The 26254-nt window shown below is 43.6% G+C and overlaps 1 protein-coding gene across 7 annotated transcripts; it reads left to right on the top strand.

The window, feature by feature from the left end:
* Positions 1–642: 642 nt before the first annotated feature.
* On the top strand, positions 643–15711 carry WDR31 (WD repeat domain 31). Of its 7 annotated transcripts, none has more exons than XM_081065585.1 (11): positions 643–779; positions 3344–3439; positions 5903–6043; positions 6499–6631; positions 8135–8209; positions 8904–9048; positions 9152–9252; positions 10448–10515; positions 11489–11630; positions 13042–13204; positions 14716–15711. In XM_081065585.1, exons 3-11 carry the CDS (start codon positions 5931–5933, stop codon positions 14874–14876), a joined length of 1101 nt encoding a protein of 366 aa, XP_080921711.1. In that variant the 5' UTR covers positions 643–779; positions 3344–3439; positions 5903–5930; the 3' UTR covers positions 14877–15711. The 7 variants fall into 7 exon arrangements, with proteins under 7 accessions (XP_080921711.1, XP_080921710.1, XP_080921712.1 ...); XM_081065584.1 differs by having other exon boundaries at positions 661–779; positions 6502–6631; XM_081065586.1 differs by having other exon boundaries at positions 661–779; positions 5880–6043.
* Positions 15712–26254: the final 10543 nt, after the last annotated feature.

The following is a 26254-nucleotide window of genomic DNA, read 5'->3' as shown; positions in this document are numbered from 1 at the left end:
ACTAGGGTGCAAAAGAAATGTTGGCTAGGATCCCTGCATTCATTCATTCATTCATTCATTCATTCATTCAACAAACACTCAACAAGCCCCTACTGTACACCAAGTCCTGTGCTATGCACTAGGACTAGAGAGATGAATGGACTCTAGTCTGGAAGCAATGTGACTGAAACTGCAAAAACTTTCTTTTGTAGCTGCTGTTGGTTTCCAGAACTGTCTTTGCATTGGATCGCAAAAAGGTATTAAAATGCTATGGTGGTGGCTGTAAAGGTTTGATGAAAGGAATAGGGGAATGGGGGCTCCGAGGAAGTGTCCAAAGGCGGGCTCTCTGCCTGGGTGGAATCAGGGAAAAGTTCGAAGAAATAAAGCAACACCTTTATCTGGGCGAATAACAATCTAAAAAGGTGACATTTGTTTCTTTTTCCGTGACTATTACGGTGGTACCCGCTTCCTTTCATTATATAGATTCTCTGGCAGCGTGGTCTTGAGCACATCTGCCCTCTTCTCTGGAACCTCATCAAGGCAATATTAACAATAAGAAGCAGGGCGAGGCGCTCTCATCTCGGCCCCTGGCAGACGTCAGGAGAGCGGAACCAAGGTTTCGCAGCAGGCGGGGGCCTCCGGAGGCTTTTCGCCGAGACTCCCACACTAGCAACGCGCGCCTCGTTGCTAGGGGCGGAGGCAAAGGAGGCTGTGGGGCATAGAGGCTGCAGAGGCTGCGGACGCCCTGCGGCTCCGCGACCCCGCCGGCCTCAGCTCCGGGCTGGGCAGCCTGCGGATGGGTATGGAGCCCGACGGGGAGGAGGGGCCCAGCGGGCGGGCGGGAACGGGAGAGTCCTCGCGGTCCAAGCGAGGAGAGAGTTCCGGAGGCCAGCCTTGGGTTGGGTCGCGCTAGATTCCCATCTTGGTCGCCCACCCCCCCAACACACATCAAAAATAAGCTTTGGCGGTCCGCCTGGACAGGGCGAGGGGGGTTTGTGATCTGAAGAACCACAAAGGAAAAACTGAATACAGGTTATCTCCAAAGCTGGTGGCAACGTTGGGATTCTGGCCTAGTGCTGACTCCCTGTACGACTCTGGACGGACCTTATTATTCTCTGGGCCTTGGTTTCACCTATCTGTGCTATTAGAGTGTTGAATCAGATCATCTCCTAGGTGCTTCTGTGATTTTGTGTTTGAGTTTTGGTTATATGCCTTGGTCTCCCAGAGTGTGGGTTAAAAGTGTGCAGAGGGAGATATGGGGAGAGGGGTTGCAACGTGAAATAAGCATTTACATCAACAATGGACCAAGAGACCAGGGAAATAAGGTCCGGTTCCCCAGCTCCGCCTCTGTGTGATCTTTAGCAGCACAACTCTGAGTCCCGGTTTCTTCATGGAAAATAATAGTTGGATCTGTGCTGAAACATATCAGGGAATACGACACTGGAAAGTTAAAAGAGAATTCTCTGAGTTATGTTTAGGGTGATATTGGGTATCTCAAGGTCTTTGGAAAGCAAATTGGGGCAGAAATGGATCCTGGGATTCAGATTTAGGCCCAGTTCCATTAGGAACCAACAAGGATATTCAGAGCCATAATTGAGTTTATGGTTTTCTCAAGTTCTCTCCATCCTTTCCAGGCCTGAAATTGGATGGGGCAGGGTAACTGCTCCATGAAAGATTTGCTGTTGAGCAGTTTTCAAAGACTCTTACCTATATTGTTGGGTCCTTACAAAGCTTCTTGTCGAGGAGACTCTTCACCTTAGAATGCCATTCATTTATTCATCCATTCGACAGACATTTCCTTTGCATCCATTCTCTGAGGCTATGCTTAAAGCACAGATAAAAAAATGAACAAGACGCTATTATTCCCTCCTCTCAAGTATATTACATGTTCACAATATAAACAGTGGAAGATAACTGAATAATATTTTCATTTCTTAGGGTAGTCAACACATAATAAATTACAACATGGACGTTATCGAAGTATATGTACTTTGTTCACGATATTTTTAAATTGCGTTGGTATACAATATAATAAATTCTTAGCCTTAGTGTAATCAATCACTCTGGTCAGGACAAAATTGGCTTCAGTTTAATGTCCTCCCCATTCTCATATATCTGTTTGTGTATTTTCTCTGTGTGTATTTGTTACGTATGTTTAATATATGTGTGTTAAGACCAGTAGTAATAAGGATGAAATTGCTACTTTGAATATTGCAATCACTGTTAATCTAGCAATCATATTAGTAACCATCATTCACTATCAACTGTTCGCCAGGTTGAACCGAGGGCTTTATATACACTACCTTTTGTAGAGGTGCAGTACAGTATGCCGGCCAAGAGCAAGGCCTCTGCTATCAGACTGCCTGGGTTCCAGTTTCAGCCCTGCCACTTTATTTGCAACTTATTTATAAACTTGGGCAAGTTATTTAACATCTCTGTGCCTCACTCTTCTCATCTGCAAAATGAGAATAGTGACTATCTTAGAGGCTATGGAATAGATTAAATGAATTAATAAACATAAAGCACTTAAAATAGTCCTTGGCACATCTTAAGTGCTATTTTTAATCTTCACAGAAGCCCAATTATAGAGTTATTATCCTATTTTACACATAGGAAACTGAGACTTCGAGAGGTTCAACAACTTGCCCAAGGCCACTATAGAACTGTAACTCAGACCTAGCCCTAATAACAATGTCAATGCACTTAGTCAAATGTTATTCTGATTATTCTGTGCTGCTCTTAATTCTTAGAATGCGCTACACTGTTGGTCAATTATTAGAATTTATTTATTTGAATTCTTGAAATAGAGTTGTTAAAATGCAATAAAACTGTTTTCTTTTTTGTGGATGTTTATAATGGAAATTTTGGACTAGAAGTCAAGAGGACTCCCTCGTTAAATTTTGAGTACATGGTGTTTCTGTCCTCATTCTCCAGATTTGACATGTGATTTTGAAAAGTTCTTCCATCTCAAATTCTATGATTCATACTTATTAAAATGTTATTTTAAGCAGGAGAAATTGTCTTTCTCACAAAAACGGTAACCTCTGAAGTAAGAAGTCACGTCTCATGATTTTTTTAACAGAAGTACTATGAATAAAATAAAAATATTTAATGATGCATTTAAACAGACTCTATTTTGCACGTTTAAAAACAGATGTACAATTAACATGGTATAGTTTCCCTAATTATTGAAATATGCAAGTTATAAAATTTTGGAATTTTCCAAGATATCTCTTTGTGAGGGAAAACTACTACGCTTAGTCTTTAATTAATAAGGTCCATTATTTATCTTTTAAATCTTTCATTGCAAACATATTTTAAGACTGAGAAGAGATTAATTTAAGCATCTTTTCATTAATTACAGAGATTAGGAAGTGGCTGCCTGAACTATTTTGCAAAGGATAAACATTACAAAGCATTGAATACAGCAGTTCACCAAGAAGAGCCTGTTGGTTTGGGGGTAAGTTATTCTAAAAGTCATTTTTTCATTAGAATGTCTCATGAATACTGTTCAAGGGGGAAGTATGGCTCTCTGAAGATACCAGCTAAGAATCTCATCAGTTTTTAGCAGAGCTAATCCATTTATAGCATCCGCAATTTCCAGTGACCTAGATCTATGGATGGCATCTGTCCTTAGTTTGATGACAATGTTGAATAATGGGTTAGGCTGGCAGATGGGACACCCTACTATCCTGGAATTTTTCCTGTCAGCACATCTGGTTCTTATTATAGAGAATCCTAGAATGTCTGAACTGGAAGAGACGTTAGAGTCACTACTTCACAGCAAATGTTTTGTCACACTGTGCAAGCCACTTGAGGTACAAAGATGAATATGACAGAGTCCTTACTCTTAGAGAGCACATAGTCTACTAAAATCCATTAGTCTGATGTCACATTGTATCGATGGGGACGCTGAGGAGCAGAGCAGGGAATGGAGGAACTCAAGGACACACAGTGAGATGAGGCAGAGCTGGGGCTAGAGCCCAGGGCTCTTGATGGCCACTCACAGTATTCCTTCCATTGCACTGCACTTCTGTACTGGTTACCTGTTCTTGGCAGGTAGTCAATTCTGGAAACTCCTCATTATGTAGGTTGAAATTCTTCTGGAAAACTCTATTTGTTAATGGTAATGACATGATTGAGAATACCGTGTTTCCCCGGAAATAAGACCAGGTTTTGTACAGTATTTCCTCGAAAATAAGACCGGGTCTCATAATAATTTTTGCTCCAAAAGATGCATTAAGGTGTATTTTCAGGGGATGTCTTATTTTTTCACATACAGCAATCTACATTTATTCAAAGACAGTCATGTCATCTTCTTCTGGAACATCGTCATAGTGTACTAAATGCGTCCATCTGGCTGATGATCTTAACTGGGGCTTATCTTTGGGGTAGGCCTTATTTGCGGGGAAACATGGTAGTTGGTGAGTTTTAGCCGCTGTTCTCCCTGTAGACTGCTCTTTCTAGAACTAGGCTGGTCATGCCCGTAAGAAACTCACTGCCTAGAACTTCTTTAAGCAGAACTCCAGAAGACATGGGACTGATTGCTCCCACCTCCCCAGTTATTTCCCACTACTCTCTGGCATCTCTGGAACGGCTAGTTGCAGAGGACACAGAGTAGCAGAGGTTAGCCCCTAGTCACATACCTTTCATCCCAGCAGATGTCCACATTGCCTACATCTTCCGGTGTCTATTTTTTCTGTCTCTGTTTAACCAGTATAGGACCTACACAAATTAGGTTCAGGATTCCCCATTATCAGATTTGGCCTTTCTGAGCATTTATTGGGTTAATAACACCACTTCTGGCAATGTCAGGGGGTCTCCTTTCTCTGCTCCTTTTCCATCTTTCTCCTCAGCCTGTTTCCTGAATGAGAGTATGGATGAGCACCTGTCTTTCTCTTTAATTCTAGCCTTGTTAATCATTGGGGACAACATAAATAAATCTGGAAAACATTTAAAAATTCTTTGTATTATTACTTTTTTTTTTTTTTCAAAGGATGGTGCAGCTCACAGTGGCCCATGCGGGGATCAAACTGGCAACCCTGGTGTTATCAGCACCACGCTCTAACCAACTGAGCTAACCGGCCACTCCCTCTTTGTATTCTTATATAGAATATCATGCATTATTGACATTATTTCAGTTCTGGGTCAGTGGTTCTCAAAGTTTTTAGCCTCAGGACTGCCTTTCACTCTTAAAAATTATTGGCCACCTCACAGAGCTTTTGTATTAGTTTTGTTTTTGTTTATCTGCTAATGCTTTATTGTAGGGTGCATTCCCAGGGCCATAGCGTGAGAAAGGGAAAGGAGGAAAAGCAGATGTATGCAATTAGTCTTTTTCCAAAAAAGGATGTTTTTACATGACCAGTGTTGTGGAGGAACAAACTTTCCTTTACCTTCAAGGTTCTTTTGGCTGGTTGAATAATCAAATAGACATGCGGCCAATTAGCAAGAGAAAATAACCAAATTTAATACATACACCTGTATAGGAACCCCTTATACACGAGTTAGAGAGCCCACATGCAGAAAGCTTCAGAGAGGTTCAGAAATGGAAAGGAGGATTGAAGTATATAAGACATCCTGAACTAGGAATGAAGTAAGGTGCCTTGGGGGTTTCAAATACTCATTACAGGATGATAAGAAAAGCAGATATTTGGTAAATAGAAATTTGCCCTGCCCTATAGGTAGATCAGAAGAAGTTATCTCTGATAATCTCTCATAGGCAAGACCTCTCATTCAAGTTCTTCTAGGTAGTTAAAGGGAGGGGCAGAAGTTTCTCTTGAACCTGCAGGTAAAGTTGCCTTTTGCTTGGAGTAATCTGCATACCACTGAGGCACATCTTGGGATGGCTCCTCTGAACCCCCATATCATACTACCATCACTGTGCCTAACAAAATGAACAGTTTGTATTCTTTTTACTGAACAGGGAACACAGCTTTCAGCGGCCACAAGGTATGCTGCTACTCAGGTGCCATCTGCAACGAGCTCCTCCTCAGGTTTTGTGTCGGTTCTGTGCTGTGATGGGGAAACTGCAAAGCAAACTGAAACACAGCACTTACAAATACAGGTAACACAGTCCTACCTTGGGATCCCAAGTGTTACCATGCCCCACTGAAATTCTCCACTAAAGAAAGAGAAGGCCCAGAGCAAGTATTGATGACCTTCCCTGAACAGTTACTGGTAGTTTGGTCTGTATTTTTCCGGATAAGAAATAGTCAACTTAGTAGCTAGTGTCTGCAGCCACACAGAGAGGCGTCTTACATCTTTGGAATGATCTTTAAATGAGCAAAGACTCCTGGCTTCTTGGCTTCAGGATTCCCCGTTATCAGATTCGGCCTTTCTGAGCATTTATTGGGTTAATAACACCACTTCTGACAATGTCAGGGGGTCTCCTTTCTCTGTTCCTTTTCCATCTTTCTCCTCAGCCTAGCCTGAATTGCTACCTTGGCTCACACTCTTCTTCCTCTTGCTCCACTGTGCACTCTCATGCCATGGGCCTCTCATTTTCCATCCTCTCTTTAGCAGGCCTGATGGAATTATAGAAGACAGAATTCAAACTAAAGCTTTTCAACAGTATACCCCAGCTCACGTGGATTCCGTCTCTGTTGTTGCTGCTCTGAACTCAGACCTTTGTGTCTCTGGAGGAAAAGATAAGGTGGGGTTTGCAGTACTTCCCAGGGAACCAACTTATTGCAGAGAAGGGAAGATGTGTGGGAAGGAAGTGCTGGTTTTGTATTTCTGGCAGCAGTGTTGAGTAGTGTGAATATGGGCTTAGGGTTAGACAGACTGGGTTTAAGTCCCTGCTCTGTCACTTCCTATCACTTTGGGCAAGTCTTTTAATTTTCTTGCACTTCAGTCTCTTATCTATTAAATGGGTATAATAATGCCAACCTCACAGGACAGTTGTGAGGATTAAATGGTAAGATCCTTAGCTTTATGCCAGGCCACTTACATGCTTTTTATAAATGACAAGTGTTATTCCAGCCAATCCATTTTTACACCTACATACAGACACAGGAGTTATTTGTCAGCAAAAGGAGCCTTCTAGTCTTCTTTTATGCAGCTCTTTTGCCAAAATCTCTACCTCAGTGTGCATCGTGATTCCAACCTTCTCTGTTTTTGTGCTTCCTCCAACTGTCATTTTTTGTCTCACTCATATTTGGATCTATCATAGCTAGGATATTGGTAGCAAAAATGTTGATTCTTTTGTAGTAAATAATGCCTCTCATTTTCAATAGCTTTTTAGAATGTTCAAATTCCATTCTCACACTGTCTTTCACTGATTCTCAGATGCACATGTATTCACATTTTAACACCTCTGAAATCAGTATGTATCTACAAATTGATAATAAAGCATGGTATCATGCTTTATTGGCAGTATTTTATCTTAAAATCCGTATCATCTTAGACATATGAAATTTTATTTATATGTTCCTTAGCTGCTGAGGTAGATGAGCAAAGATTAGCATCTCCATTTTGCAGATTAAGAAACTAGGATTTATGCAGGTCAAGTGCTAACATGCTTCGAGACTGGGCCAGAGAATGGTTTTGAAATCCTGTTTCGGGGGAGAAATGCTTACAACAAAATATTAAAGTATATACCTAGAAAAAGGATGGAAAAGAAATTTTAACAATGGTTCTCTCTGGTAGATGGGATATGGATGAAGTTTTTTGAAATTAAAAAAAAGTGCAGTGAGTTTCACAACATTTTGAATATACCTAACACTAATGAACTGTACACCTAAAAATAATTAAGATGGTAAACTAAAAAAAAACCAAAACTAAAATAAAAGTACGGTATAGTTAGGAGAAAAAACCCTAATCCCATGTAGAATTCTCCTTCAGCACCTACAACCAGAACCTCAAGCTGAATCAATTCTCTTTGTGGAGTGTTATCCCAAACTCATCAGTAAGGCTCAGAGAGGTGGCCCAGGGTAGGAGGAGAGACAGAGGAACAATCAGGAAGAAACAAAGAAACTCTAAGTGGGGGGTGGGGGTATGTGAGAAGGGGTGCAATAGAACCCTAGTACTGATGCAAGTCTCTTGACAGAGAGGGATAAATTAGGTAGAGAATGAAGTAAAGGCTTATTGTTTTCATTAAAGAAAAATATACAAAAATATTTTAGTTCAACTAAAATATACTAATGACTCTCTGCAGACAGTTGTGGCCTACGATTGGAAAACCGGAAACGTGGTAAAAAGGTTCAGAGGACATGAACGTGAAATCACCAAGGTAATTGTCAAATGATTATTATCATGGAGGGAATTTGTAACTGAATAAAGGAATATCCAATAGGTTCAGACAGTAAGAGTGATTGAATATTCAGTCTTAAGGAAAAATGCAACGGCTTTATTTGATACTGTGAAGTCCTACTCCAGGAAGAGCAGAGGCAAACCATTCACTTAGCTATTGGTACAGGTATGTTATTAAGCCCTTAATAAGTCAGGTGGTAGAGAATAACTCTCCCTGACTGATCCTAACTCATCGGGGAGATGTATTGAAGGCTTACTGTGTGTTTACTATAGTTAGAAAAATGACAAAATATCTGTGCTTAGGAATCGTCTAGTCTACTTGGAGACATTTTTTAAAAGCCAGCAATAGTTAACTAAAAATTAATTTGTGAAATAGCTTTACAGAGTAGAGTGAGTTTGCAGGAAATGATAGAGAACGCTATTTTATACGACTCTGCTCTCTGAAGTCCACCTAAATGAACCAAAAATTTGGCTGCGAACTCCATCATAATGAAAGTCTGCATTGGCTACGATCCCACAGCGTGGAATGGGATATTTGCCTGCCAGACGCAGTGCCCACATCGGGCACTTTGAACCACACTTAGAACACCAGGCTCAAACACTTAACCCCCGGTCTTTTTCCCATTTTAAAGTCCAGTCAAGCAGGCACACCGGAGTTTCTTTTTCTTGAGCAGATAGCCTGTGTTCACAAGTCAAACCAGTTCTTCAGCGCCTCTCGGGACAGGATGGTCATGATGTGGGACTTGCACGGTTCTTCACAACCAAGGCAGCAGTTCTCCGGCCATGCCATGGTGGTCACCGGATTGGCTGTGAGTCCAGGTAAAGTACCGCAGAGCTCTTCCCAACGCCATCCATTGTACTTTCTGAAAAGCCCTGTTTCAAGTCCATCTGATGGACCATCTTCCTGCCATTGTTTCCAAAGACTCGTCACAGCTATGCACTGGCTCTCGGGACAACACCCTGCTTCTGTGGGATGTGGGGACCGGACAGTGTGTGGAGAGAGCTTCAGTCTCCAGGAACCTGGTACGAACTCAAACTTGCTACAGAGCAGGGCAGCAGAAGGGAGCATGGGGTGAGGGAAAGGGCCTGGGTGAGAGATCAGGAGACCCACAACCAGGCATTAGAGGCTTGGGTCCTCATTTACTGCTCACCCTTAACTCTCTGTCACACCTGGGCCTCTCAGGCTTATCAGATTAAATGATCTCTTAAGGTCTGTTCCAGAGAACAATTCCACTAGTTGATATTGGAATTTTAAGTTGTGTCCTCACTAAATCCTTCAAAATATAGTTATTCTATTTCCTCTGTGGGCCAGACACTGTGCTAGGAATAGGGTTAATGACTAGGGACACGGTCCCTGTCCTTCAGGAGCCCCCAGTGTATGCTCTGTTCTCTCTATATAAAATTATGCAGAGAAGTAAGTATTACCGTTTGCTTTCTGTATAACTTGCTGTTTATGAAGCCAGCGTTTTCTGGTAGCAGACTGATATGTAAACTCCACAGCCTTTGGGGTCAGTCATACCTGGTTTCAAATCATGGATCCATCACATTTTAGCTGTGTTATGCTGAGAAGTTACTTAGAATCTCAATGTCTTCATTTATAGATGGGGTGAATTATATCACCTGACCTGGTAGCTGTTCCTTTAGTGGTCATCAAATGTCGGTTATAGTCATCTTTTCCAATTTTGAAGACCACTGTCCATGGCAAGATGTGCTTGCCCCATGCCCTCCTTATTTGTGGAGGTTCCTGGAAGAAAAGAAAATCCTGTTACCTTGGGTTGTTTTGAAAACTGTCTCATGCCTGTCCAGCAGGGGGCTGCAGGGATAAAGTGAAAGAACACTTCCTGAACCCTACTTGCCTCTGACTAGGGTTTCAGTGGTCCCACTTTAGAAAAGGGACCACTGCTCCCCTTAGCTGCCACCAGCCAGCAGTTCTCTGCCGCATGTTTGGGGTTCAGGCACTCTTAGAGTATTTGGGTACTGATAGCTGCATTTGGGTACTGATAGCTGGCCCAGTCGCTACCATGGGCGCTGATAATCTAGGAAATGGAAGTAGAACATGACTGGTGGGTATTTGCAAAACATAAAATCCCTCTAAGTCAAATTTCCTAGTTCAGCATCCTTGAAAAGTGGTACAGAGATGCTATTTAGCACAGTTTACAGGAATTCCAGCAGAGGAATGGCTTAGTATGGAGACATTTTGAAATTGTGCTTCTTCGAGGTCACGCACCTGTGCTGGGTCCCCAGAGAACCATATATACTACAGACTTCTGAAGATAAAACCATCAGGTGGGCTCACTGAGCAGCAGTGAAGGTGTTTCTGGTGAAGGTTTGTGGATCCCATGCTTACACCACTCTCTTCCCACTCTGCTTCCCTACACTGCTGTGCCCCTTCCCAGGACCTTCTCCCCTTGCTGGGGCTGCGGCCTCCCTGATCTGGCCCCACAGATCACCTGGGTAGAAGCGGAATGCCAGGAAGTCGGGCCAGGAAAAAAACCCTGTTCTGATTGGTTTCAAAGCAGCTGATTCTGCCCGCCCCTGCTGGGTGAACTGTTCAGATTAACCTCACGATCAGTTACTTGCTCATCCCACCCCTATTGCTGCCAGGCTCCACTTGCTATCCCTGTGCAGCTCCCGATGTTCTCAATCCCCAGCCCTCAGGTGACACTTTCCCTGGGCAAGCAGGGTCAGAGTCACCATGAGGGGGGTCACATGAGTAAATCATTCTTAGACTAGAAAATGCAACTAGAAACTTTGACTCTCAGAAGAGATTCTATTTAGAAAATGGTAGGAAAGAAGCAAGGTGAAATAAAACACTTTCCACTGGACCCCATGGCCCAGGTTGGCCGAGGCCTGTAAATCTTTTGAATCCGATTCTGGAATGATGACTGCTCCTGTATCAAAATAAGTAGCTTAAAACTTTTTTTAAAAATCAGGCACAGAAATATCCTCTTGTCGATTGAAAGCAGTATCCCTAAGGACCAAATTAACAAATTAGCTTGCACAATTAAGATGCTTGGTCTAAATTCCTATTAACTAGATCTCAAAATAGAAAGAATTCAGATGTCATTTGGTTACTTCCTGCCGGCTTAGGAGTCTCTGAGATTGATCTGGTTCATGCTGCTGTTTTTAGGTAAATCATGACTTTCTATTCTGATTGGCTGAAGCAGCAAAGAACCAAGGTGTTTCTGTTCACAGGTGATTACAGGTGTATTTCCAGCACATTTACGACAAACTCATTTCCTGCTGTAATTTCTTTCAGATTATGGGACAGTCGGGGGCTACAGGTGGCTCATATATTTCCCACAAAGCAACACATTCAGACCTACTGCGAGGTCAGTGAGGATGGACACAAGTGTATCTCTTGCAGCAACGGCTTTGGAGGGGAAGGCTGTGAAGCCACGGTGAGAGCGGGCTCCAGGTGTCTGGTTGCTGATGAGCAAATAACTGCCTCTGACCTCATGCCTGCACTGGGCGACACAGGCAGGTCTCCTAATGACTTGGGCCTATTCTATGTACATGCTGGGAGTGATCCTTTGCATTCCAGATGCTTCTTTCAAGAAACATCTATTAGTCTAGGGCTCTTTGAATTAACCACAGGAAAGAGAAATGGGATGAGAGTCTAGATAGGAAGGCCGCTGTCAGAGAAGCAGCCTGCTAATGTCCCTCCTCCCAGCAGAGCTGAGAAAAGTGAAGGACTCTTTGAAGAACCAAGTGTTTCCTGTCGTATGTGTGGTTACAGTAAAGGAGGTTCAAGTTCCTTAGGAAGCTTGGAGTTCCAGGCTTTGTGGAGGGTCCACTGTATCCCTCTCCCATATACCTTTCCTTACAGTTCATGTTGGGATAGATTGCCGAGGCTCCTCCAAAGTACCTTGGATTCCTAATTGTAGAATATCAATTAAAAGGGTAATCTAGTGTCCAAATAGAACCACTACAGCTCCCATTTTATCAAACATGTATTATGTGCTAGGCACTGGGCTAAGCACATTACATGCATTTATCTCATTTACTCCTTAAAACAACCATGTGATTTAACTTCATTATAATTCCCATTTTACAGATGAGGAAATAGAGGCATGGCAAGTTGAAATCTCTTGTACAAGACCACACCTCTAGGAAGTGGTAGGTCAAGGTGTTAAATCCCAGGCTGTTGATATAGCATCTCTTCTCCAAGCTGAGCATTTCCAGCTCTGACGACTGTTCCTTAGATGACATGGGGCTTACAGATTTCGTTATTTTTTGGATACAGTTCAGTTTGCTCTCCTCCCTGAACATTATTCTCCAGGTGTGGTCTGATCTGTATCAGCAGGAGTGGGACAGGCAGACTGGCGCCTTCCTTATGGCAGACTCTAGTCTTCATATATCAAGGTTCAGACTAGTCATTAAATCAGAAGGTCTGTGCCTATATGTACTTATGAGAAGGTGCTTCTAACTCTGGGGTCCCCACAGGACCCACAGATACCAAAAGCTGATATAAAGCAGCTCTGGAGCTGTCACAGAAAGCAGGCTGTACTGTCCCGTCATGTGGCAGGACTTGGAGCTTCACTTCTCTAACCATGAGGGTAATGACAAATGTAACAGGCCTTCTGGCACACCTTAAAGGGTTGTTTGAGACATAGTAAATGCTTAGAATAATCACTGGATGGGGGGATGGTTAGGTGTGTGGACGGTATAGATGAAGAGGTGGCTACATGAGTAGGTAAGTAGAGGCAGCAGGTGGGTCATGAGACGGTGGGGAGATGGATGTCACGGAATGGCGTATGTGTGAAGCTGGAGAGGTGTGTGAATGAGCTAGCCTGTGTCGTTCCTTGGCAGCTGTGGGACCTACGGCAGACACGGACCAGAATATGCGAGTATAAGGGGCATTTCCAGACTATTGCATCCGGCGTCTTTCTCCCCAGAGCATTGGCTCTGATGCCTGTCATTGCTACCTCCTCACATGACAGCAAGGTGAAGATTTGGAACCAGGACACCGGAGGTAAGGAGCTCGCTCTTAGTGCTTCTCAAAGACACATGGAGTCCTAAAGGCTTCCTTAAAACTTCCTTTTTATTGCTCAGCAAAGCCACCCCTGTCCTGCCACTGTCCAGTCCCCTGGTGGTTAAGAGATGATACAAAGGTACCAGGATCTCTGCTTAACCTCTGGCTAGAAGCTATCTCCATGTCACCACTGGTACCATGTTGTACAGACGCGCTCCTGAGAGCTCAAATATATTTAGCTTTTATGTTCTTTCTGCCTGATGCCCCTCCTCAGGTTTAAATGTGTGATGCTCAAAGTGTCTGGGAAAAAGAACAGGAATTGCCATTTTGAATTCCTTTTCCCAGGACTAAAATGAGAGCCTCCACTCTTGGTGGGGTAAGGGGGAGTAAAGACAGCTTCAGAAAGACCCTGGCCTGTTTTCACTGTGCTGCCAAGCTTTGAGATCACAGTTAAACCATGATACTTCAAGCTACCAGAGTAAAAGACGCTTTAAGGAACACAGCTCCCCAGAGTTCTCGATGCACTGTGCTGGATCCAGCTCCTACTGCCTGATTGTTAAATATTTGGGAATATTTAATACGATGACAGTGGGAGTATTTACACCACAAAATTTGGCAAATGCTGTGAATAAAGGTCATTGGTATTTTCTTCCAGAAAGCTGATTTACCAGCACCCCACTGCCTCCATGCTCTTCTGTCCTGGGCATGGGGTTCTGCCACACACAGGAATAGCATTCATTTAGAGAATCTCAAAGCAAATCCCTCCTACAGTAAGCTTCCAGAAACTCAAGTCCCAGCATGGGAGGATATGGTAGCTCCCTCAGAAAAAACGTGGGATCATGTCAAGTGGCACACAAGCCAATCTTTCACAGTGAGGGCAGCCCTGCTGTACCCTCACCTGGCATGGCATTCTCCAGCCGCCCAGGTATAATACTTGTGGGAGATGGGGGAATAGCTTTTTAGATTCAATGATCATAAGCCCGATAGCAGGGAGAGCAAGGTCTGAAGCACTGCCTTGCCCACCAGATGTGTGCCTGTAGTTCTGAGACGGATAGAGGGAGACTGGGTCAGTTGGAATCCCCCAGACTATCCTTTAGATTCCCCCATTGTCTTTTGTCTTGAAGGGAGCAACACAAGGGGTATGCAGCAGCTGAAGATCAGTATCCTTGTCTGTTTTCCTCTGCCCTGGTCCTGCTTTGTTCTGGGGGGAAGTAACAGAGGGCAGCTTGTTAGCATGCCCTTGCTGGTGAGGCCCAAGTGTCTGAACATACTTCCCAGTGACATGTATCCAGCCTGTTTGGTCCGCACGCCATTCTCCATAGTTGCAGTCTTGGGGTTGACCCAAGTTCTGACTTCCCCGCTGGTGCACATTTTTCTGAAGCATGCGCTGCCTCTCTCATCCGGGTTAGACGCATACAGCACATGCTTTAATTACGTGGATTTCTCACAAGGACATTGCATTTCATGATGTCGCACTTTTGGCCTAAGCTGGTTCCCCTTTGCTCCTCTAGCCTGCCTGTTCACCTTGTCGCTGGATGGATCAGGACCTTTGACTTCCCTGGCCGTTGGCGACACCATCTCCTTATTGTGTGCAAGTTTCCGCAGAGGAATTCACTTACTCAGGGTGGACCACAGCCGAGGACTGGAGCTGCGGGAAGTGGCAGCATTCTGAGGCCAAGAGACATTTGCTGGATAATATCATCCCACGGCCCCTCCTTTCTCAGTGTGGCACTGTGTTTTCCCTTATTATCTTGTGGGGAGGGTGATGTGGGGCTCATGTCCCTTGCTTAGGTTCACTTAGAAAGTATATTAGTGTTAGAAATCAATTCAAGTCCAGTGTTTCAAAATCAGGTGCAGAGTTTAGAAACATGGACTAAGCATAAGGTTTTCATTCTAAGTTAAATCCAAATGAAATTTTTAGTGAGCTTTTGGGACTGCTCTTCCAAACAAACAAACAAACAAACAGAAATTTATGGCTCGAAATGATGACCTACAGGTATAAGTGTGATAGGCTTCTGTCTGAGTAGGAATGGTACCAGAGAGTGGGCCCTTCTCGGCATGATGTCCAGGTTCTTGGCGTATCGACCAAAGAATTGAACGAGGTATAAAGGTAACGTAGTGAAAAAGCAGCTTATCAGAAGAAAAAATACAGTTCAAAAAGTGGGCCCGAGCAGAAAGCAGTGGCTCAAGGCCAGTATTAGAAGAGAAAGTACAGTTCAAAGGGTTTGGAGCGGCCCAGAGCAAAGGGAAGGCACAAAGAGGCATGACTTGCAGGGGCCTAGGGATTCTTATCTGGGATGGGCTGTTCCTTTCCAGGTGTGGGACCATTTGATTGACACCTGTGATTGACAAGGGGCCTTATCTCTTCAGACTGCACACGTTATCTGCAGTTTGAAGTTGTTGACTTCAAGCTGATTGGCCCTCACCCCCTACACCTGAGCTGATAGTTTTAGCGGGCTCTGTAGCTTGAATCTATTTTGTTAGCTATTAAAATTATTTGCTCTGGCTTTGTTATGGTCTCTGCCTTAATCCCCTCCACCGTGGCCTTCTCCCTGACGCCTATAATTTTTCTATCTCAGGAACACAGGGACTGAGTTTATTAAACTGACTTTTTTGATGCTTCCGCAACAGAAAAAAATTCAAGGGGAAGAGAATCTCTGTTTTGGTTGCCTCGAAATGATCTAGGTGGAAAAGAATAGTGCAGCTCCATAGAGGAAATAGATTGTAGACATGAGATTAAGCTCCAATCACTGCTCCTCAGCAATGTGAAGAATGGAATTTAGGACAAGAAAGTGAAACCTTGACTTCTACTCAAAGCAGTAGCAGAGAGGGAGGTGGTGAATTCCTGCCAGGTCTTGTGGGGATAGAGCCAGGAGTGCAGTTTCCAGGCTCTTGGCCTCACGTGGAAAGGTGCTGGCTCAGGTAGTAAATGGCCATCAACTGTGATTGGATGGCCATCAGCTGTGGCTAGTTGGCCGTCAGCTGTAACCAGTGAGCCATTGGCCACGAATATAACTGCGGTGGCTACGCTAGCAGCAAATGGGGGCTAGCAAGAAGATGGGGGCTGAACCTGCAAGTGGTGGAATGTGGATTGTGAATTGCAGAGAGGCGGATTGTAGCTAGCAAATGAGTCATCCGTCGGTTGGCAGAAAAGCGGACAGTAGGTCGCGTGTCGTGTGAATCCAGCCTCCGGTGAGACTATAGTGGTGTGACTCCCCTACCTATGGCTCCATGGGTGTTCCTTTTCAGCCTCACCACATCCTGCGTTCTTGTGTGGGGAGCGGGAGCTGAGACACCCCCACACACACACAGGCCGCCCCGCGTGACAAATGGCGCAGAGACACCCCCCTCCCCCCCCCCCCCCCCCGCTGAAAATAGGACCTGATGTGGCTGAAGAGGCTGACAACCACAATTATAGGAGTTACCAAACCAGTTCTGTGGATAAGAAAATATAGAGATAGTGAGATTAAGGCTAAAAAAGGTCATTTGTACATTTTAACATTTTCATTTAGTTTTATGTAAACTTTCTAGGGAATGGCCAGAGTGAGGCAAAGAGAATGTCTACTATAACAATAGAACATACAGAAAAGAGTAGAGGCATGGACTCAATCTTGCCAGCCACTGAGCCCCCACCTCAGTGAGGAGGGGCAGGGTGCTCAGGTCTCCCTGTGTGGCCTCCAGGAAATCAGTCCCCACCTGGTGCTCACATGCCCATTTTCCTCCAGGGAAAATAGAGCCCTCCTGCCTGGAGGCAAGCCCATGTATAAGGTACCTGAGGCCGTGGGATTCCCTTTCTGATGAGTCCCAGCCCAGGAGAGATTTTGCCTTTGTCCTCTCTGGCCCCGGCCTGGCCCGTCAGATACCAGTGGCTGACAGCCATCTTCATGTCTCCCTCCGGCTTCTTTTTAGGCCAGCTTCCTCATGCCATTTCCACTGACTGGGGAGGAGAATCTGAAGCTAATGCAAAGCGTCAGACCTGAGTTTGAATCTCTAGTTAGGTCTCCATTTAGCTGGATGACCTTGGGTAAGATAAAATCTCAGTTTCTTCACTTACTACATGTATGAGGTTTATAACCATGCGTTGCTCACAGGACTGTTCTGAGGACTGCATAGAACTACATTAAATGCCAAAGCAGGGTAGCTTATAAAGGGTAGCCATTGTTGTATACTGCCCCCTCTGTACAGACTAAATGCTCTCCTTTCCCCATGAAACGTTTATCATGCCTTCATCCATTCTTAGATCTTATTTTCTAAGCCTTTAGCCATTGTTCAGCTTCCCTTTGATTCCTTAAGTTATAGATCTTTGCACTCTGGAAGCACAGCAGGTTAGTGGGAGTGGAAGCTACTCCATTGAGCACCTGCAGATGGCTGAATACATGTATTCTCACTATAGTTCTCATTGTTATTCCCATTTCACAGATGAGGAAGCTGAGGCCCAGGGACAGCTAATCCTTTGCCCAAGGTGACGCACATAGGTAGGAAGGGAAAGAACTGAGATTTGAATCTGGGTCTGCCTGATTCCAAGCCGGAATACTTTCCTCCCTTTACCTTTGCCTTTGCATGGTGTCACAAAGTTCGTTTTAGAAATTTATGGACCAGGACATTGTGCATTTTCTAGCCCAGTTACTAACTTTTTGGCTCCAAGGAGCTCCTCCTGGCCAGATAACCAGGAGCAGTAGATGGGTGTCTCAGGGAAAGTCCTAGAGCATCCTGAGCTAGTAGTGCTCCAGCCGACCCTTTCTTCTAGAAGGAAGATGGACAGTGAGTCAGAAAAGCCCGGGGAGTGAGTTGGGAGGGGATTCCAGAGAAGGGGAACAGGCTGCTGTGAGAGGGAACATACCTGGGAGGAAACAGCAGGCCTCTGATGAGTTAGCAGTGTTCTGGTACCGGCAGCACTGTTTCGCTAAACTCTACACACGTGCTTGATGTGCACAGTCCTTATCGGTGCATTTTAAGTGAAAATAGATTAACAAATGCAAATGTTTTTATAGGACTTTTTAATGTTATGCACCCAGAACCCATACTCTCAGGCTGCGAAAATGCACTCATTTGTTCACTGAACACGCCATTTCAGAGGCTGCCCCTCTAAAACCATATTAAGGAATTTTCCAAAGACAGTTGACTTTTCTCCAGAAAAATATATAAGCCTTTGGAACCTGGCCAATTATATATTTAAAATTTAAGTAAATTTGTATATTTACTTATATATTTCTAATTTAAGTGTATTTTTGTATTTAAGGAAATGAGCAATGAGTATTAATGGCCTTTATTTTGACACTGGAATTACAAGTATAACACTTAGGTCACTTGGTGTTTTTAATCTTTTAGCACCGAGAAAAGGGAACTTAGCTAGTTCTGAGTAGCCTTTGAAAATGTAATTATTAAAGGACAGCTTCATCCTAAAAAGTGCAGCAGACTGCTAGTCATTTCCTGAAATTGGCATTTGTTTCTTCTTTGGCACAGGCTGCCAAGCTAAGACTACGTGGCCGGTGAGGCACGGCTGTGAGGAAAGTTCTTGTCGGTGAATGGGGAGGGGCAGTGATATGGGTAACTCCACCTTACTAGCTGGACAGGAACCTACTTGTCCAGGATTACCCCTTTGAGTCCCTTCCCACTGGCCGGAATGCACAGCTTCAACTATTCTGCTGAGGACAAGATAACAAAACAGCAAGAGAGAAGGAACCTGGGGCCCCGGAAAACCTCAAGGAGCTGAGCTGCTCCAACAGCCTGACCAGCGGGCCTACGATCTGAAAGAGAAATGAACTTCATTCTTTTTCATCTATTATATATTTTTTTAACTTTCAATTCAAGTATGCAATCATAAACCGTTTGAGACATCTTATGTTCACAGCTTGCTGAATTTTCATAGACAACACATTTGAGTAACCAGTACCTAGATGAAGAAGTGTAACACATTCAGGAACCCAGATGCCCTCCCTGGTCTGTCTGCCAAGGAATGTGGAACAGCATCAATAGCTTTTGTCTGCTGTTCTACTTTGTAGGAATGGAATCACACTGTGTTGTAGTAGATGGAAAATATGGCCACAAATATCTCCTATCTCTGAATGTCTGACCCTTTGCAATGTGACTTCTCCTAATCTATTTCCCCTCCCCTTGGATCTGAACTGATCTTTTGACTTGTTTTGACAGATAGAATCCAGGGGAATGAACGCTATGCAACTTGGGAGGCTGGGCCTTCAGAGGCCTTGCAGCTTCACTTTTACCCTCTTGGAAGGCTGCCCTGAGACCCCCATGTCAGAGTGGTGGAGCACGGGGGCACGTGGAGAAGAACTGAGCCGCACCAGATGTGTGAACAAGGTCACCTTGGACCTCCAACCCCACCAACTCTGCAGCCAAATGTAGCCATAGATAAAATCAGAAAAGAAACTGCAGCTATGGTACACAATCATAGGCAGTTTGTCAGGCAGCAGTAGATTTGACTGAAACAAGTCCATGCTCTTGTTTTGGTCAGGTTTCTTTTGCTCACCGTGTTTGTGAGATTGATTCATGCTGTTGTATGTAGTTATCATACCTTCTAATTGCTGTATACTATTCTAATGTGACACGATATTATAATTTACCCATCTAACTACTGATGGTCTAGCTTCTAGTTTGGGGCTCTTACAAACAGTGCTGCTATGAACATTCTACTATGTCATATGGTGAATGCATGCATGCATTTGAGTTCATTATGTAACTAGCGGAGGCCTCTTGGGGCTGCTACACAACTTGTACAATCGGCTTTAGCAGATACCACACCTTTTCCAAAAGAGGTTGTCTCAGGTCACATTCCCACCCCTTAGCAGGAGAGTTAGCAGAGTTTCAGTGGTTCCTTGCTAGCACCCTCAGCTTTTTTTTTTTTTTTTTGAATTAAAGTTCATTGGGGTGACAATTGTTAGTAAAGTTACATAGGTTTCGGATGACAATTCTGTATTACATCATCTATATATCACATTGTGTGTTCACCACCCAGAGTCAGTTCTTCCATCATCATATACTGTGTTTCCCCGAAAATAAGACCTAGCCGGACAATCAGCTCTAAAGCATCTTTTGGAGCAAAAATTAATGTGAGACCCAGTATTATACCCAGATTATATTATATATTTATTATATATTAAAGACTCGGTCTTATATTAAAATAAGACCGGGTCTTCTATTAATTTTTGCTTCAAAAGACGCGTTAGAGCTGAGGGTCCGTCTAGGTCTTATTTTCGGGGAAACATGATATTTGACCACAACCCTCAGTTTTAAAGATGAGTATGTACCAGGGAAGTGTTAACCATGAGCCAATGTTATAAAGAAGCTGGACCAACTGGTTTTGATGTCTATCTTCCTGACGCTTCTAGTTAAAAGGCTGGAATTGAATATGCACACAGTGCTCTATATTTTACTTACTACTTTCACAATCATGATTTCATCCGAGTCTTCCAATAAGAAAACACTGTAAAAGAGGCAACGTGGAGATTATTACTTCTGTTCTGCAGAGAAGGAAGGTGACTTGCCAAAGATCACACAGCATGTGGCAGAACCCAGATGGGAGCCCAAGTCTGGACACACAGTAGAAAGCTCTCTACTTTCAACGGCATTGTCCTTGTGGTTTTGGGTACGAAAGCTGGGGGGAGAGGGCGGATCGGAAGTATTTCTCCTAGGGAATAAGTGACATAGCTTAAACATGACAGAAGGAACGTCCAGCCTATTCTCAGATGTTATCTCCCCAGGGCCTGGAACACAGCATCCTGCTTATTCAAGATTTTGCACACAGCACATTGAAAAGTCACGATTTGGGGTGATGGGGATCGGTGTCAGCTAGCACTGTATGTCCACATGCTGGACTGTCTCAGTCCAGCCAGAAATAGCCTTTTGGAAACTGGGCAATTTTACGTGACTGATAACCATGCAGACATTTAAAATGAAGCTACACAGAATGCTGTCCTCAATTCACCCTACGTGAAATATACAGGTAACAAAACGGCCCCGGGCAGCATTGTCCCATTTTGGTAACAATACATCTGCACACACGTTCATAGATAAAGGTCTGGAAGAAACAGAACAAAAATGTTGACGGTGTTTTCTCTGGGTATTAACTTTAAAGATCAATTTATTTTCTACTTGATGCCTTTCTGTATTTATTTTTTGCACTGAGAATGAATCAGTTTCATTTTTAAAATTTACTTATTGTTGAAATAGATAAGGCGTTCACACTGTCACCGTCAAGAGTACAGAGGTAATATTAGGTTGGTGCAAAAGTAATTGCAGTTTTTGTAATTATTTTCAACCTTTTAAACCGCAACGACTTTTGCACCAACCTGATACAGTAACCTCCCCGCCTCTGTCTGGCTCCCTCCAGAGGGAACCAGTGTGGTCAGCATCTAGTGCACGCTTTCAGAGACCTGTGATGCACACATGCGCACACGCATAGATTTATTTCCTTTACGATCAAAAGACAAGACCACTTTCATTAAATTTCTTTTTTCAATTACAGTTCACATTCAATATTAGTTTTGGGTGTACAGCATAGACAACTACCTTCGTTTTGAAGACAAGGTTGTAGAAGACTTCCACAATGTAGAAAGTGGAAAAAAGCTACAAACTACATAGAGTATGACATTTTAAAACAATTTATGAAAAAATATTTTGTACTTAAAATACTGTCCTTATAAGTAAAAGACTGAGAGGCTCTTATCCAAATGTGTCAGCAGTTTTCTCAGCATGCAGGATTTTGGGTGAGTTTACGTTCTCCTTATAGGTGTCAGTATGCCTGACGGTTTAGGGGAAGGACTCTTAACATCAGGCTGCCGGGTTCAAACCCCAGTTTGCCACTTGCTAGCCCTGTGACCTTGGGCAGGTGACTTCATCTCTCTGTGTCTCAGTGTCCTCATCTGTAACATGGAGATGATGATGATTGCATCTACCCATAGAGTTGAGTTGTCATCAGCGATAAGTTATAAAATTCAGATATAGCCCCTGGAATAGTGTGTAAGTGTCATTAATTACATTCATTTGAATTCTCTAATGTTTCTATATTGGACATGTATTCCCATGAAGGTTCGGTAATAAACACCCAGGAGAAGGGAAGCTATGCAGATACAGAGAGGGGCACGGATGAGAGAGTGTGGCCGAAGAGAAGACCCCCCCCCCCCGAGGCCCCAGGAAGAACAGAGAGACCCTGCAGACCCAGAGAGGAGGGAGGTGTCTGGCTTCCTGATTTTGACACTCTAGAAGCCCTGTGAGAGGATCCTTGCCAGTGTTGCCAGCTGAACATTACAAGAGCAGAGATGGATCCTGGCCCAGGAGCCTTCTCGCCTGGCATTTGAAGATGGCCTTGGAGATCTTCATAGAAACTCCCCGGACTTTCCTCGTACAAATAGCCTTCAGCCAGCACTTGGCCACTATCTTCCTGGCAGGGCTCATGTGGAGAAAGCTTTCAGAGTAAGTGTGATGACTCCCCTGGTCGTGCCTGGACCAATTCACACCAAGGTCCTTCTGAGGGTCAATTACTGCCCCCTTGACATCGCTAAACTACTTTATATTTGAAAGAATATCTGGATCTTGTGGTTAGTTCTTGTTAAGTCTGAGGTGAACAAGGGCTGGGAAATAGTACCACATCAGTGTTTCTAACTTGATTCAATTCACACATTCTACAAATAAAATACTTCCTTACCCTTATCCACAATTCTAAAATCCTTACATTCTGCAGTTTTTTCATTGAATTTGGTGCCAAAATTGACCTGACCTTATGGTGTTTATTCTTTTTGGTGTTAATATTTATAAGAAATTGCAGAATATTCATGTGTTTGATAGGGTGCTGCCCCAGATCCCACTGGGAGAGTCACTTAATATATAGTAAATGCAAATTACCTACCTAAAATATGAAAAATTCTGAAACCCATCTGGCCCTACCATTTTTTTTTTAAAGATTTTATTGGGGAAGGGGAACAGGACTTTTTTGGGGAATAGTGTGTACTTCCAGGACTTTTTTTCCAAGTCAAGTTGTTCCAAGTCAAGTTGTCCTTTCAATCTTAGTTTTTTGAGGAACCTCCATGATGTTTTCAATAGTGGCTGCGCCACTTTGAAATCCCACCAACAGTGCATGAGGGTTCCCTTTTCTCCACATTCTGGCCCACATTTGCTCATTGTTGATTTATTAATAACGGCGATTCTGACAGGTGTGAGGTGATTATCTCATTGCGATTTTAATTTGCATTTCTTGGATGATTAGTGATACTGAGCATCTTCTCATGTCTATTGGCCATCTGCATGTCCTCTTTGGAGAAATGTTTATTCAGGTCTTCTACCCATTTCTTAACTGGATTGTTTGTTTTTTTGGTGTTGAGTTGTATGAGTTCTTTATAAATTTTGGATTTTAACCCCTTATCAGATGTATCTTTGGTGACTATCTTCTCCCACTCAGTAGCCTCTCTTTTTGTTTTGTTGATAGTTTCCTTTGTTGTGCAAAAACTTTTTAGTTTGATGTAATCCGATTTGTTTATTTTCTTCTTTTTGTTGCCCTTGACTGAGGAGATATATCAAAAAAAAAAATCACTAAGAGTAATGTCAGAGAGTTTACTGCCTATGTTTTCTTCTAGGAGTTTTATGGTTTTAGTCTTACATTAAAGTCTTTAATCTTTGAGTTTATTCTTGTATATGGTGTAAGAAGGTGGTCTAAGGTATTTTTGTTTTTGTTTTTTTTGTTTTTTTGCATTTATCTGTCCAGCTTTCTCAGCACCATTTACTGAATAAACTGTCTTTATCCCACTGTGTGTTCGCACCTCCGTTATCATAGATTAAATGACCATATAGGCATGTGTTTATTTCTGGGCTCTCTATTCTGTTCCATTGATCTATGTGTGTTTTATGCCAGAGCCATGCTGTTTGGATTACTATGAGTGCTCCTCACATTTTAGTGTGTTTCCTGATCTCTTAGGGATCTTGTAATAATGCAAATTCTGACTCGGTAGGTCTGGAGAGGGCCTGCAGTTCTGCGTCCCTAATACCGTCCAGGTGACACCGGTGGTGCTGGGACGGTCCTGCGCTCTGGAAAGGCCTAAAACAAGGTTCTGAGTAATAAGTGTGGTGCCCCACAGCGGGAGGTGCCCCTTACCCTTGGTGGGGGCACTTGCTAAAACATTGATCATCACCCGACCAAAACCTGACTCCTCATGGCCTTTTCTCCATCCTCCACTGCCTTCTGTGCCTCTTCCGCCCCAGATGGGTTCAACCACCTTGCCCTCCACTCCAGACCTTGGCTGGGCTCCACCAAGTCTCAAGATTCTCACTCACTCAGTTCCAAGGTACTGCTTAGTTGAGGTGCTTTTTCGGCTGGCTGACCTCAGCCCCGAAGCATGAACTAAATTAGTTCAACTCTCAGATTCCTTGGATGACTCACTATCTCTCCTGGGTATCTCCCCCAGAAAATTTTTCCACTGTTTCCACTAGCCTCCATCACCCAGAGATGTGATGATAATGCATTTGCTCACTAAACAATTAGTGACCTGGAAAGGGCCATGGTTTATTTTATTTTTATACCAATGCTTGCAATACCCTGAGAGATTTCTTATACACCCTGCTTTTCTTTTCAAGTTCTAGATTCCCTGGTTGTAGAAACTCAGATTTACGTACGTTCCAAATGAATTTTCCTACTATAAAAGTAATACATATTTGTTAATGGAAATTTAGAAAATATAGATAAGAAGAAAATGGCAACGCCAGTAAGCCCACCATCCAGAGATAACCGTTGTAACATTTGTCTCATGGCTTTTCAGCCTTTATATGTAAATCCTGTTTTACAACATCTGCCTCATACTACACATACCGTTTTGTAGACTGCATTCACCCATTTCCAGTACATTGTGACATTTTCACAAGTCAATCAAAATTCTCCCATACATCATTTTAAATGATTATGTAATTTGCCACTTAATCGATGTGCTACAGTTGGGCTTTCACATTTTTTTCCTCAATCATTTGCGGCTAAAATAAAACTGATGAACGTCCTTACTTAGCAAAAGATATAAGCATGTTCCGATTCTGACACCAAGTCCAAGGTGTGTGTAATTTTCAACACCATTAAGTAATTCTCCAACACTAGCTGGGCGTCCTACCATTTAACTCAATTCTGACACGACTTCCCTGGAGAGAGCATCAGCCCCAGAGGTGACGGGTTCAGTCCCACAAGACTGCCTCTTCCCCACCCACGCTTCAGACACCAAGTGCAAGTCCAGGGTGTCACCTGTGCTTCCCAGCCACTGGCTTAGGTCAGAGGTCCTCACCACCCCCTCTTTGGGCTTGATTAATTTGCTAGAGTAGCTCACAGAACTCAGAGAAACGTGTACTCATGTTTACCAGCTCATTACAAAGGATACAGATGAACAGGCAGATGGAAGAGACGCATGGGGCGGGCGGGCGTGTGGGAAGGGGCGCGGGGCTTCCATGCCCTCCATGCTGGGCGCTCTCCCAGCACTGCCATGTGTCCGTCAACCCGGAAGCTCTCGGAACCCCATCCTTTGGAGTTTTTATGGATGGAGCCTCGTGATACAGGCATGCTAACTGTTCTGTTTCGTTTGGGGGAGGCAGCAAAAGTTATACGCAGGCTGGTTTCTGTCTTCGCCGGCAATGTATTTAGCACATGTTCACTGTGGGAATTATAATTTCATAAGCCAATAGCACACAGGAGCTCTCGTAAGCTGAATAAAGAAATAACATACTCCCAACCAATGACAGTGTAATCACACTATTGTTCCAAGCCAGGGGAGGTGAAGGAATAAAGTCCAAATTTAATAGGAAGTATTCCTTTATATACAAGTAGGAGAGTCAGTGACCAACCAAAGAGCTGATTTCCAGCTGCCAGAGCCAAAGTTCCCTGTTGCTAGAGCACGTTGCTAGGGAACAGAGATGCCAGTGTTGGTGGTGGGCAGGGTGATCCCTTTCCTGGACGCTGCTCCATGTATCACCATGGTCTTTACCAGCAGTCTTTCAGCAACGCCTTGCTAAGGTGGGAGTGAATGCCCCAAGGGTCTTCGGAAAGTTTTTAAGGTTAGAGCAGAGTCCCCT

Source organism: Rhinolophus hipposideros (genome assembly GCF_964194185.1).
Source record: "Rhinolophus hipposideros genome assembly, chromosome: 11".
In the NCBI taxonomy this organism is placed as follows: domain Eukaryota; kingdom Metazoa; phylum Chordata; class Mammalia; order Chiroptera; family Rhinolophidae; genus Rhinolophus; species Rhinolophus hipposideros.
Note: the sequence above shows the minus strand (reverse complement) of the source record. Positions and strands in the feature narration are given on the sequence as shown.

Bases quoted from the DNA above. Each gene is read 5' to 3' on its own strand.
- WDR31 (XM_081065585.1), top strand. From the start codon at position 5,931: ATGCTGCTACTCAGGTGCCATCTGCAACGAGCTCCTCCTCAGGTTTTG. The intron at 8,210-8,903 runs GTAATTGTCAAA...TTTCTTGAGCAG, and splicing joins ATGAACGTGAAATCACCAAG to ATAGCCTGTGTTCACAAGTC. The intron at 9,049-9,151 runs GTAAAGTACCGC...TTGTTTCCAAAG, and splicing joins CGGATTGGCTGTGAGTCCAG to ACTCGTCACAGCTATGCACT.